We start from the raw sequence: 13,737 nt of genomic DNA, 5'->3' as shown, positions 1-13,737 counted from the left end.
ACCTCTGAGACATGAAACTCGAAATGAGCACAAGGATGTTAAGGGGGTTGCATGGTGTGCCCAGTGCTATGGAGTCCACTTGAGGCAGGATCTCTCCATGCCCACCATCTCAAACCCCACCAAAAACTGTGACTCAGCAACTCAGGATCTTACCATACTTTGCTGCTTTTGCCGCTGCAGCGGGACTCACTCCTGCCAAAGAGAAAACAGGAAGATAGGTCTCAGAAATAGGAGGTAAAGCAGGTACACTTGTAATTGTTTAAAATCGCTTCTGACATTGTGCTTTAATGCTGTAACCTGCCCTGGGACCTTAGGGTGAAGAGCAGGAAATGAATTAAGAATCATGATTTATCTGCACAGTTATTCCGGTACGTGCATTTTTGTACACGTAACTTGGCTGAAGAAATGCACTGCAAACGCCAGAGGAATGCAAATTTTAAAGGATGGGGGTCTGTGTTTCGTAAGTCATGAAAAGCAGATTACGAATGTGCAAACAGGATCAAATCCCTCTGATTTGGCTTCACCTTTCTCATCTGTCCCCCCCCCACTCTGTGACACATACCTCCTACCCCAGTTCCTCCTGGGCTGACTCCAATAACACCAGGTGTGGCGCCAGGAACTATGCCACCTGGCCCAACCCCTGGGACACCAGCGCCACCGATGCCCGTCCCTGGAACTCGGCCACCTGGGGAAAGAGAGAGGAGAGGAGAGTAAAAAATTGCCAGAAACACAGCTGGCTTCTGGAATGGTGTTGGGGAGTCTCATCCTGGATAAAATTAATCCATTTTGTTGAATTAATTAAACTAAATAACTTTCAATTGGATTTTGAATAAAGGCATGATTAAATGTGACTCTTTCATTGTTTTATTATATTTCTTAGGGGCTCATGCAAACCACTGTTCTGAATCATGTGTTTTTTATAGAATAGAGAGCACTGGAGATGAGTTTATGGAACCAAAGAGGCAAGCCCCAAAAAAGTTTGGGATCCACTGCATACCCGCCAAGTGTCCCGATTTTCCCGGGACAGTCCCAGAATGACAGAAGCCATCCCACTTTCTGATTTGATCATGGAATGTCCTTGTTTTCCATTTTCCTCCCCTTCACACCTAAGCAGCTTACAGCTACGATTCCATTCCATTGATCTGTTGAAGCGGCTGTACATGACCCCTTCCCTCACACATTTTTTCTTTACAACAATCTTGTGAGGTAGGCTAAGCTTAAAGGTTGCAATTTTCTCAAGGTGACTGATGTATAGGTATATGTGAAATATATGAGTGCGGGAGATCAAACATGGGAGAAGCCTCTTGATGTAGAATAGAATGTCCCTATTTTCATCTGAGAAATGTTGGAGGGTATGCCACTGGGTTAAACATACAGGGATAGTTTGGGGGTGTGGAGGTCCCTATCTGTTTTAACCCATGCAAGACCTCTCTCCTGCAAGTCACACCCAACATTCACGCAGAAGGCAGTTCAGTGGGACTTAATTCGAAGGGTGTGTGTCTAAGATATACAGCAAACCTTCACATGCCTCCCCAGATGCAAATCCCACTGAGGCTTAAAGTGCTGGCTCTCGGAAGAACTGCCATGAAAGAGTACATCAGTGAAGTATTTTAGTTTAAACCCCAACATTTTAAGTAGCCAAAGCAGCCCAATGGGCAAGATCACTGGATTCCCTTTCATAGGATTATCTATACGTGACATGAGGGGCTTTTTGCTGCTCCACAATGAATTATGATTCCTACCACCACATCAACATTTCTGGCTATATGGAAAGTGAAGGGTTAATCTGGTCTTAAACTGAAGACCCCCCATCTGCAATCTGCAGTTCAACACCCCGTAGAATCACATGTGTGTTGTAGCCAGACTGATCCACTAGAGGGCAGCTTCCCTCTTCTGTGGGATCCACCTCCCAACTCTGCTTGGGCCATAGAGCTAAAAGCATGTGGAACATCATGCAGCCTGAACTTCTGGTTTCAGCAGACCCTCCCATCTCCAGCTCCTTTGGGAATGTAGGTACCCATAAGGAATCAATGGAGTAATCTAAAATTTCACTGTAGCCTATCTCTCCCGCAATCCACCTTTGCAAAAAAAAGATTACAGCATAAACAGTGCATGCACTTTCTAACTCTGGACTTGTGAGCAAAAACATATTTACATATGCATCAGTTTTAACATATTTAAATCCACCACATTTCTGCACCCAGGTCAATGGAGTGCAAGGCTTCAGAATGAAGTTGAGAGTTAGACTCAGGCTGAACCAGCCTCTGTTTCAGCCTCAAGGGGTGCTTCACAGGGGGAGGGGGTGGCTGGGAATCCAAACCACCACTACCCACCTCTGGGCTAAAAACAAAAAGGGAGTAGCTGCAATTTCAGGGCTGTCATAAGTTGCTCTCTGCCAAAGCCCCTTAATAAAAGGACGATGCCTTGCAAATGCAGGGCTAAACATAGCACAAGAACATAATAAGTGCACAGCTGGATCAAGCCAAGGGCCCATCCAGTCCAGCATCCTGTTCTCACAGTGGCCAACCTGATGCTCATTATGGGAGACCTGCTAGCAGGATTTGAGCACAAGAGCCCTCTCCCCTCCTGTGGCTTCCAGAAACTGGTATTCAGGAGCAGTGCTGCCTCTGACCGTGGAGGCAGAGCAGAGGCATCCTGGCTAGTAGCCATCAATAGCCCTCTCTCCCTCCATGAATTGGTCCAATCCTCTTTTCAAGCCCTCCAAGTTGGTGGCCACCGCTGCCTCCTGTGGGAGGGAGTTCCACAGGTTCATTTTGCATTGCGTGAAGGACTGCCTTAATCTTGTCCCGAATCTTCCGACATTCAGATTCATTGTCGTTCTAGTGTTATTATGAGAAAGGGAAACTTCTCTGCCCACTCTCTCCACGCATTGCATGATTTTAGAAACCTCTATCATATCGCCTCTTCCTCAACTTAAAAGTCCCAAGCGCTGAAACCGTCCTTCAGAGGAGATTCGCTCCATCCCCAGTTGCCCTTTCCTCAACCTTTTCCAACTCTACACTATTCTTCTTGAGGTGAAGTGACTAGAAATGAACACCGGATTTTGGTCTGTGGTCTTGCTGTGGAGACGAGTTACTCCAGCATCTAAAGTGCCCCAACTTCAACGCTGGAAGTTCCCTCCCCCACAATAAGCTCCAATGTGGTGTGGATAGAGATGATCCATGAAGCTCTGGCACCCTCGCTCCTAACCAATCACAGGGCGGAAGGTTACTAAGCGCAGCAAAAACTGGAAAAGGAGCACATTCTCTCTCTCCCTCTCTTCCTTGCAGACACACTCCAGCGAAACCTGATTCGACTGTGGCTTTTCTTCAATCCCAAAATTGCACAGCTCCCCGCTGGCCGCCTGCTTCCAATCAAAACCAGATGGCGTTCTGGGACAATCCCAGGAAAACCAGGCCAGGCCAGGCCAGGCTGCTATCGCTCTCCAGAGCAGATCAGGTGCGGCTGGGTGTGCAATGCTTGAGGCAGGGGGAAGTTACTAAGGACTCCAAGAAAGTGTGTGTGTGTGTGTGTGTGTGTGTGTGTGTGTTGGTGCTCCAGCCTGGCTGAGCTCACACCTTTGGAGCTGGAGTCTGTCCAGAAGATCCACCCCACCCCCAAATCAGATCTTATTCTCAGCACTCAAGAAGCACTGGCATGGATCCATTCCTGATAGTGCACTTATCCTTGCTTCTGTGCAATTGGGGCAAGATTTCTCGCCCGCCCCAAATCCAAACCGGATTCACGAATCCAAATGCAAGAGGGCGTTGGTGGGTGACAGGAATGAAATTTCCTTTAGAAAACACGAGGGCGCAGCTGGAAAATCTGAGTTTGGGGATCCACATCTTTTGCAGGCCTCTTAAAGAGCAGGAGGAAAGAGATGCAATCTGGAGCAAAGCGTGGAGAGCATTGAAATCAGTGCCAGATTTACGTATAAGCTAAACAAGCTATAGCTTAGGGCCCCACTCTCTTGGGGTCCCCCAAAAAAATTTAAAGGGAAAAAACTGGATGTACATTTCCAAAATATAAGCTAAAAAACAAATAAAATAAAACCTACATACAGCAGCAGTGTTTTGTGTTGTGTAGGCTCCTATGATGTAAGTACTGGGCCCCGCCTGCTAGCCTGCTGCCTAAAATATCACTGGTTTGCTCATTTTTATATATAGGGTGCCTGCATAAAATATGTATTTTATGATAAAAATACATCTTTTGTTATGTGCAAATGGCTTTAGGTCCATAAATTATCATATAGCATATATTCAACACAAAAGACAGCGACAATTTGTTGTTGACACTGGGCAGCTGGACATATAAAGGGCCCCATTACCTTCATTCCACCCCACCCCCACTTGCTTTTCTTCAGATGTATGCTTCATAGAATAGAAAGAGATGGAAGGAACTCTGAGGGTCATCTAGTCTGCAGTGCAGAAATCACAGCTAATGATTCCCTGACAGGTGGCCATTCACTCTCTGTTCCAAGGCCTCTAAGGAAGGAGAGTTTCCTGCTGTTAGTTCACAAAAGCAGATAAAGAGTACAGTGGGTGAGATGGCAACTGGACCCCTTCCCCTATCAATTTTGCACTGGCCACTAATATGCTACCAGGCCGAGTTCAAAGAGTCCAGATTAAATTAAAAGGTCCTCAACAATTTGGATACTTTAAGGACCACCTGATTCCATATATCCTTGCCCAGCCATTGAGATCTTGGGGAAAGGGGTTCTCTGTTAGTGGTCCCCCTTGGCTCAGATGCCTGGCTCATAAGAAGAGCCTGTTGGACTGCTCAGTGGCTCAACATAGCCCAACATGATGCTGTCACAGTGGCCCACCAGATGCCCCAGAGGGAAGCCCATAAGCGGGACTTGAGTGCCACAGCAACTCTCCCCAGTTGTGACTCCCAACATCTGGCATTATTCAGAGGCATATTGCCTCTTACGGTGGAGAGAGCCACCCTGGCTAGTAACCACTGATATCTCTCTCCTCCACGAATCTGTCCAATCTTTTCAAAAAGCCATTCAGTTTGGCCATCACTGCCTCCTGCGGAAGTGAGTTCCATAGTTTAACTCTGTGCTGCGTGAAGAAGGACTTTCTTTTCTCTGTCTTGAATCTGCCCACATGGATGCCTGTGAGTTCTAGTGCTAGGAGAGAAGAACAACTTTCATAGAGAGCCACATTCTCCATATCAGTCTCAGGATTGTGGAATTGACTGTGTGGAGCTTATATCAGGCAAGCCGCCTCCTCCTCCCTGTTGAATTTCAGGCACTTGGCAAAGACCTTTTGATTTCAGCAGGCATTCTCAGTAAGCTCTACTGTACCTATTGACAGAACTTGCGTTTCTCCCCTTACGGCTTCTGTTTGTTCTAAGCGCTGCAGAAATCCTGTGATTTCTGGGCTGTTTTATCGATCAATTGGGTAAACAGCTCACCGTAAGCTGCTGCTTTGGCTGCTGCTTTGGCTGCTGCCGCCGCCGCCGCCGCTGGTCCTGCACCTGCAGTGAAAAAGGGTGAGAGAAACTGAGAGCCATTCCTTTTGCCTGGTTAACCTGGATGGGCTTGTTTTTGAAGAGCACAACTGCAGAATCTTTTGGCCACAACGACAGCAAAGGCACTCACCTAGCGCATTCATCATTATCCGTATCATTTATTTATTTATTTATTATTATTATTATTATTATTATTATTATTATTATTATTAATTTAATTTATCAGTTGCTTTTTCTTGCTGGGGCAACTCAAGATGACTTACAAAAACAAAGAAAAGAAGCCTCGCAGGCTGTGAAGGACTTGCTCACAAATTTATTGACAGCTGCACGCATTATGATAGCTTGGAAGTGGAAGGGGCAAGCAGAATATAAATGGAAGAATGCTATAAAGAGGTGTGGGACATAGCTATTAATGATAAATTAACATGTGCCATTAAAGTAAGATGGGGAATATGCAGGAGAAATGGTTTTGAGGAGATATGGAGGGTATTTGTAGGATTTGTACTGTTAATACAGAAAGGGGCCAAACCGCTGTAAGAGGTGTTGAAATTTCGGGAGGTTGGATAGTTACAATGGAATGGTCTCAGTGGCGGGGTGCACATTTTTATTCTTATTTATTTATGATTGTTACTTTGTCAAAATTTAAAGAACCTAAAAGAAAGAAAAAATCAAACCCACATACATACATACCAATGTGTTTACTATTGCCCCTTTAAAGGTGTTTACTATTGCCCATTAAAAGATGCTTCTCTATCACCCCTCCAAAGGCATTGACTATTAACTCTACAAAACTGTTTGCCTATTACCCATCCAAGGTCATTTACCTAGTGCTCCTGGGACACCAGCACCGGGCACCAAGCCTCCTCCAAGGGCCCCAGCGCCAGGGACTCCGACTGCCCCAGGCACAGCTCCAGCACCTTTGGAGAAAGAAAGAAAGAAAGAAAGAAAGAGGAGTGAATGAGGGCTAGCCAGAGCCTAGGCTTCAGAGCATGGCTACATATGGGCTCTTCCAGCGTTGTGTCACTCACCATATTTGGCAGCTGCTTTTGCAGCGGCTACCTGAGCTCCCACACCTGCAAAAAGAACAAAAAGAGCTTCAGCGATGTGGCCACGTTGCTAGAATCTTCAGGACACAAAGCACAGATATCCCTCCCAACTTACTGGCTTCAGAAATCTAGGATCCAAACCAAGTAACATACTGGAGCCAAGCTTTTTGGCAACCTGGGGAAGTTGTTTGACTCCATCAGCCTCAGCCAGCAGGGCCATTTTGGACTCCAACTCCCATCAGCCCCAGCTAGGCTGGCTAGGCTGGCTGGGGCTGCTGGGAGTTGTAGTTCAACGACATCTGGAGGCACCAGGTTGGCTAAGCATGTGTTGATTTCTGTCTGCTGAAATAAATAAATTAAGGTCTTACGTATATATTAAAGGTTCATAAATGCACCAAGCAAACATGTACATAGATATATAGGCCACATGTCTGAAGCTGCACAGGAGAGCAGCCATGGAGCCATTTTGACTCCCAGGCTGACCAGGTGTTTTCTCTGCAAGGTCAAATGGAGGAGCCTCCCCATTGCCTTTTCCTTCACAAATCCTGTCCCAAGGGTATATCTGTGTATGAATAGGGTGAGCCTGTGACTTGGCTCAGGAACTAAGTACCGTATTTTTCGCTCTATAAGACTCACTTTTTCCCTCCTAAAAAGCAAGGGGAAATGTGTGTGCGTCTTAAGGAGCGAATGCAGGCTGCGCAGCTATCACAGAAGCCAGAACAGCAAGAGGGATTGCTGCTTTCACTGCGCAGCGATCCCTCTTGCTGTTCTGGCTTCTGAGATTCAGAATATTTTTTTCCTTGTTTTCCTCCTCCAAAAACTAGGTGCGTCTTGTAGTCTGGTGCATCTTATAGAGCGAAAAATACGGTACTTATCATTACAAAAGACTGGCCAGGCTCCCCAGGGTATCAATCCAGTAAACATTAACAGGTAACTTGCCAGACAGGAGTTAAACAACCCACTCAGATTATGAGGTAAACAACCCTCTCAGATTTCTGCTTTAGCCCGCCCTTTCTGTGATGTAGGTATGATGTATCTGGGGGTGGTGGTCTTGAGCTACACCCCTTCTGTGATGTAGGTATGCTGTTTCTGGGGATGGTCTTTGACTCCAAGGTGGGCAATTTAAAATGTCTATATAAGGGCAGAAGGGACGCGGGTGGCGCTGTGGGTAAAACCTCAGTGCCTAGGACTTGCCGATCGCAAGGTCGGCGGTTCGAATCCCCGCGGTGGGGTACGCTCCCGTCGCTCGGTCCCAGCGCCTGCCAACCTAGCAGTTCGAAAGCACCTCCGGGTGCAAGTAGATAAATAGGGACCGCTTACTAGCGGGAAGGTAAACAGCGTTCCGTGTTCTGCGCTGGCTCGCCAGATGCAGCTTGTCACGCTGGCCACGTGACCCGGAAGTGTCTGCGGACAGCGCTGGCTCCCGGCCTATAGAGTGAGATGAGCGCACAACCCTAGAGTCTGGCAAGACTGGCCCGAACGGGCAGGGGTACCTTTACCTTATATAAGGGCAGACACACCTTGGTTCGGGGCCATCCTCCTTCCCTGCATGTGAAGGGGGCACCCTGTTGCAACAGTTCAATAAAGATCAGGCTTACAAGCTGCTGTGCTTCTCAATATTCTCTGGTTGGCCTCTGTTTTTTCCTCTGACTGATGGAGAACCTACAAAGGACTCTATAAGGGCTCTTGTGTCCCCCATAAGGGAATAAGGACAGATTTTCGTTTATTACACTGTGCAGAGCAACAGAGGTGTCAGCAAGGGGTCCAAGACTCTGGGGGTCATCCTTTGCTGGTGTTGTGTGCTAGCGCAACCAGCTTACCTGTCCCTGTTGGGTAACCGGCCTTTCCTCCGGCACCACCGTACACACCGCCCGGCCCAACACCTAGAACCACAAAGAGAAGTCAAGTCTTCAGGGGAGAAGAACCGCCCAATGCAAAGCCCAGAGGAAATTGCCCGGGTGTTGGCGATGGGGGTTCCAAGAATCAGAGGCCTTTTGTTCTGCTTTTGCCCATCCCCAGACTGCTTCAGAGTGATGTGGTACAGTCCCCTCCTCCTTCTTATTGATGCAAAGAAATAGACATCTACACTGAGATATTGGTGCCAGCATCAGCTCTGCTTCTTAATCAAGGGATTGTAGTTTTGAATGGCAACTGATGGAGTTTCCGAAGGGGGTTCAAAATCCCCCCTCAAAAAACGCAGTCCTCACGCAAAAGCTGCAAGAGTGAAACAGGTTTCAAACTGACTAGTTGAAATCTGTAGCACTGAGGTGTCTGTACAGCCAGCCTCATTTGTGGTACCCAGAGCCGAATCTTGGAGAAGCCCATCCCAAACACAGATCCATGTACTTTCATCCCCCAAAATGCACCCGTTTCCCTCAGCCCCTACACACCTCCCCCAGGCCACAAGCTAGGCACTTGAGACCAAGAGAACTCACCACCATAAGGCCCCTTCCCGGCGCCGTATGGGAGGCCATAATAGCTACCTGGAAAAGAAAAAAAATCATAATGTGAGCCTAAGGAACTGCATGCCACTGCCTCATTGAGCACAGAATGGCCTTTGGTTCCCCGCCTACTAGAGCTCCCTTCAGTCTGGAAATGATATCAGGGGTTAAACGTGGGACCCTTCTAAATGCAAAGCGAGTCCTTAACCCCTTAGCAGAAAGTTAATTCAGCAGAGCCAGTTTTTAATATCTTTATTAATTCCCACCCACCCCCACAATGGCTGATCTGTTAAAGGGATGGTTTGCATTTGTGCTAAAAAACCATGGCTAGCTGCCTTAGAGATAGAAGCTGTCCATCTGAATACATTTAAACAAATTAACAACAGAAACGAGATGCCTTTCACCAGTGATGGGAACCTCAGGCTCAGAGGCTCTCCCAACCTCACTATCTGGCCCCTGAGACTTTCATCAGGCCACACCTCCTGTCTCCAGGCCACACCCCTTACCGACCCTGCTAGGCACCCTCTTTGAGTGATTTTTCCTAGCTGGGATCTGCCCTTGAACCCTGATAATCCTTTAATCTGTTGGGAGCCGCCCAGAGTGGCTGGGGAAACCCAGCCGGATGGGCAGGGTATAAATAAAATAATAAATTATTATGATATTGTTTCTTACTTGTCTGGACAAAGGAAAGGGTGTGTGTGTGTGTGTGTGTGTGTGTGTGTAAATGTAAAAACAAGCCTGGTGTTCAAAGGTAGAACTACTATTATCAGTGCTTTTTTCTAAAAAAATGTTTAGGGATATGCTCATTTTGACTCAAGAAAATCACCATTTTATAGTTCAAATCAGGGAAAAACAAATATATTAAATAGACAAAAGTACAAAGATTCACAAAATGTTTAGGGGTATGCGTACCCCTGTGTCCCCCCAGAAAAAAAAACCACTGACTATTATCCATTAATTAAAATTAGCCTTTGTTCTTCCACCCACTTTTGTTTCTGTCTCCACCCACCATTGGTATACAGCCCCCGGAAGGCTGCTTAGAAGGGAACATGGCCCCTCATGTGAAAAAAGGTTCCTCACCTTTGCCTTTCACATTTGACACGAGCATTACAGCCCTTTATTATAGGAACCCGAACCGCCACCTAACAGCTCTGCAACCAAGGGTGGGTTTTGGTCCCATTTTACGGAAGCAGAACTGAGGCCGGGGCGGGCGGTAACCTGCACGAGTCGCACACAGTGAGTCAACAGTCTCAGACAGGACTCAAACTCAGAGCCTGGGTCGCTTGCCAAAAACAAGAGATGAGGGGAGATAGGCCTGGCGTTCTTTCGATCGTGGAAAGAGGACCTTCTCCGAGTGGGGTTTTCAACAGCAATTTGGTTCTGGGTGTCGGGCTCACCAGGGAGTTTGGGTGCCTTGATGGGATAGCCCAGTGGGAGCCCAGGCTGCTGCCCTCCAAAGACTCCGAAGGCTAGAACAACAAAGGAAAAGAAAATGAGGCTTCTCACAGTGCAACCATTCTCACCACCCTACTCCACCATTGTGGGCCTATCTCTCCCGGCTCTGTTGGGAATGGGGCACATGCATAGGTATGTTTTGATAACCTACGAGAGAGCCCGTTGACAGCTCCTCCTCCTGCCCCTGAAAGGAAAAGAGATAATGATCAGTGGCTGTCCCTGCACACAAAGGACTAACGGCATGATACATTTCAAGACATTTCAATGCAATTGGCAGAAGGCTTGAAGTGTTGCAAGATTTAGTGCAGGCTTCCTCAACCTCCGCCCTCCAGATGTTTTTGAGACTACAATTCCCATCATCCCTGACCGCTGGTCCTGCTAGCTAGGGATCATGGGAGTTGTAGGCCAAAAACATATGGAGGGCCGATGTTGAGGAAGCCTGATTTAGTGCTTATTGTTGGACGAGGACCTGGGAGAGAACAGGGTTCAAATCCACACACAGCCATGAAGCTCCCTGGGTGACCTTAGGCCAGTCTCTGTCAGCCTAGCCTACCTCACAGAGTTGTCGTGAGGGTAAGATGAGGATGAGGAGAACTATGTGCGCCACCTTGAGTTCCTCGGACGGAAGGTTGGGTATATAAATGCAATGAATGATAAATACATTTATTTTCTGATCACACATAATAGTTTTTATTTAAAGCTCGTTTTGGCCAAAAGAGTGGATTTCAAAGCGCAAGAGACCTTTGGCCCTCCAGATGCTGCCAAACTACAACTCCCATCACCATCCCTGGGTGCCTGGCCTGATCCAAGCAGGGTCTTCTGATATTCTTAAGTAAGCACGACAGCCAGAGTTCTGTAGTAGTGAGCATTCATCATGTGTGAAACAGCCCAAATTCTAATGCAAGGGTAATCAACATGGTGCCCTCCATATGTTGTCAAACTACAACTCCCATGAGCCCTGATCTTTGGCTCTGCTGGCAGTTGAGGTCCAATGACATCTGGAGGCACCACAATGGCTATGCTTGTTCTAGCAACCGGACGACTTGAGAGTTGGCTGCAGGAGACTTCCTACCTATGAAAACTGCCATAATAATTTGAGAAACAAAGCCCATCTGAAGGTGATAAGCCCCACCTTCTCTGGAGCAAGGAATGGATACAAGCCATCATTGGGGAGGGGTAAGAAGGCTTACCTGGAACTTTTGGCTTCACTCCAGTTCCGGTGGGAACGCCAGGCAGGACTCCTACACCAGGATAACGGATCCCTGAAAGAGGAACAGAAGATGCTGGACTCTTTTAAAAACTACAGCAGGGCTTCAAATGTGGGTCTTTATTTGAATGCACTCAAAAGCTGAACTGGAAACTGGAAACAGGATGGGATGTGCTAAGAATGTGTTGACTTTTGACACCATGTGCTGAACAGTTTAGTTCCTATGGGAGAACACAGATATCTGCCTTAAACGGAGCTGAAGCCCTATGAGGAATGGTTGAAGGAGCTGGGTATGTTCAGCCTGGAAAAGAGGAGACTGAGAGGAGATAGGAGAGCCATCTTCTGATATCTCAAAGGCTGTCATATGGAAGAGGCAACAAGCTTCTCCTGCTCTGGAGGGTAGGACTCAAACCAACAGCATCAAGTTACAAGAAGGGAGATTCCGGCTAAAGATCAGGAAGAACTTTCTGGCAGTAAGCTGTTCTACAGCAGAACGGACTCCCATGAGAAGTGGTGGACTCTCCTTCATTGGAGGTTTTTAAGCAGAGGTTGGATGGCCATCTGTCATGGATGCTTTAGCTGAGATTCCTGCATTGCAAGGGGTTGGACTAGATGACCCTGGGGGGTTCCTTCCGAAGCCACAATTCTATGATTCTGTGAAAGGACTGAACCTGAGACCTTTTGCCTGCAAGGCAGCTGAGCTAAGATTCCAGTCCTCATGGTTCCAGATGAAGGGCAGATTTAAAGAGAAACAGAAGGAGCTGCCTTACCCTGAGAGTCAGACTTCTGGTTCCCCTAACTTGATACTGCCTACACTGACTGGCAGCAGCTCTCCAGGGTTTCCAGCAGGGGACAGCCCCAGCCATACCTAGAGATGGCCTTGAGGACTGAACCTGGGACCCTCTACATGCAAGGTTGAGACCATACCACTGAGCTATGGCCCTTCTCCAGAATGGGACAGAACTCACCTGTGCCAGGGAGCACACCTCCAGGGAAGACTCCAGGGATCCCCACACCTGTTGAGGAGAGAGCACAAACTGTGAGCACCAGCCATGGAACCAAGGCAGTGGAGCATCTGCAACATGCAGCCTACAGAAATGGCTAGCCGTCTTTCAAGAAACAGGATCAATTTGTAACAGAAAGATAAATCCAACTCCTTTGTTATCCTTGCTAGGAATAATAGATGAATCAAATCAACATGTATCTCACTGGGAGGTGTTGACATTTTTGCTGCTCGTATAGTAGCTGCTAAATGTTGGTGACCAGCAACAGGTCTGTCAATAGATTCCTGGTATGCTTAGGCGTGGTCCGTTGCTGAGAAATTGACCTTCCAGGTCAGGGTGGCTCAAAGAAAGACGAGGCCTTTATCCTAGCAGCCATTCATCTCCCATATTAGACATGGCAGTCAATCAAGACAACCTCCCCAGACCATTGGAAACGTCTGGAGAGACCTAGCGGACTATAAATTTAAATATGCTTAATAAACTTGTTCAAAGTGGTGGTTCCAACTTTGTTATGCTTTCCCTTAAATAAATTACAGACTAGCTGCTATTTCTGCTGGTACAGTGGTACCCAGGAAGCCAAACGTTTCAGTTTTCAAACGCGGAAAACCTGAAAGTACGGTAAATGCTTCCTTTTTCGAATGTGCCTCGAAAGTCGAACAGCTTCCACTGCATGTTTTTCAATTTTCTCAATTGAACTTGCAGCCATCCCTTTGCGCCTCGGTTTTTGAACGTTTCAGAAGTCGAACAGTCTTCCGGAACGGATTACGTTCGAAAACCGAGGTACCACTGTAATTGTATTTTAAATTATGTTTATTATATGTGGAAGAACCATAAAATACTATTTTTTAAAAAAAGAAATGGTCTGAAGGAGTTGATTAAAAGATGCTGAGATAACTATCGTTCAAACGCTTAAGGAAATTTCCAACCTCAAGCTGCAACAGTTATGGATCAAGATAATTTGTGCCATATACTTTTTGTATGCTGCTTTCACAAACACATTGATCTTGGTGCCCATTTTCTCCTAACGGATACACCATTTTTGGATACAAAACTTTTGGGTGGAGATCTGCATCACAAAATTCGGAGAAGTGACCATTTCAAAGGAC

At 46.9% G+C, this 13,737-nt stretch overlaps 1 protein-coding gene across 6 annotated transcripts in view; it reads right to left on the bottom strand.

Moving 5' to 3' along the window:
- Window positions 1-13,737, bottom strand: part of ELN (elastin) — a 58,919-nt gene that overhangs the window by 14,285 nt on the left and 30,897 nt on the right. For all 6 annotated transcript variants that reach the window (XM_080983839.1, XM_080983841.1, XM_080983842.1 and 3 more), the window contains exons 9-19: window positions 12,596-12,643; window positions 11,611-11,682; window positions 10,572-10,604; window positions 10,363-10,434; window positions 8,960-9,007; window positions 8,345-8,407; window positions 6,507-6,551; window positions 6,303-6,395; window positions 5,422-5,484; window positions 563-685; window positions 154-192 (exon numbers count right to left, since the gene is read on the bottom strand). In XM_080983839.1, the coding sequence (XP_080839965.1) occupies window positions 154-192; window positions 563-685; window positions 5,422-5,484; window positions 6,303-6,395; window positions 6,507-6,551; window positions 8,345-8,407; window positions 8,960-9,007; window positions 10,363-10,434; window positions 10,572-10,604; window positions 11,611-11,682; window positions 12,596-12,643 (699 nt within the window). The remainder of the gene's footprint in view (window positions 1-153; window positions 193-562; window positions 686-5,421; window positions 5,485-6,302; window positions 6,396-6,506; window positions 6,552-8,344; window positions 8,408-8,959; window positions 9,008-10,362; window positions 10,435-10,571; window positions 10,605-11,610; window positions 11,683-12,595; window positions 12,644-13,737) is intronic.

This window comes from Podarcis pityusensis (assembly GCF_964106645.2).
Source record: "Podarcis pityusensis genome assembly, chromosome: 15".
In the NCBI taxonomy this organism is placed as follows: domain Eukaryota; kingdom Metazoa; phylum Chordata; class Lepidosauria; order Squamata; family Lacertidae; genus Podarcis; species Podarcis pityusensis.
The sequence above is the reverse complement of the archived record's forward strand: the minus strand, read 5'-3'. Positions and strand labels throughout refer to the sequence as shown.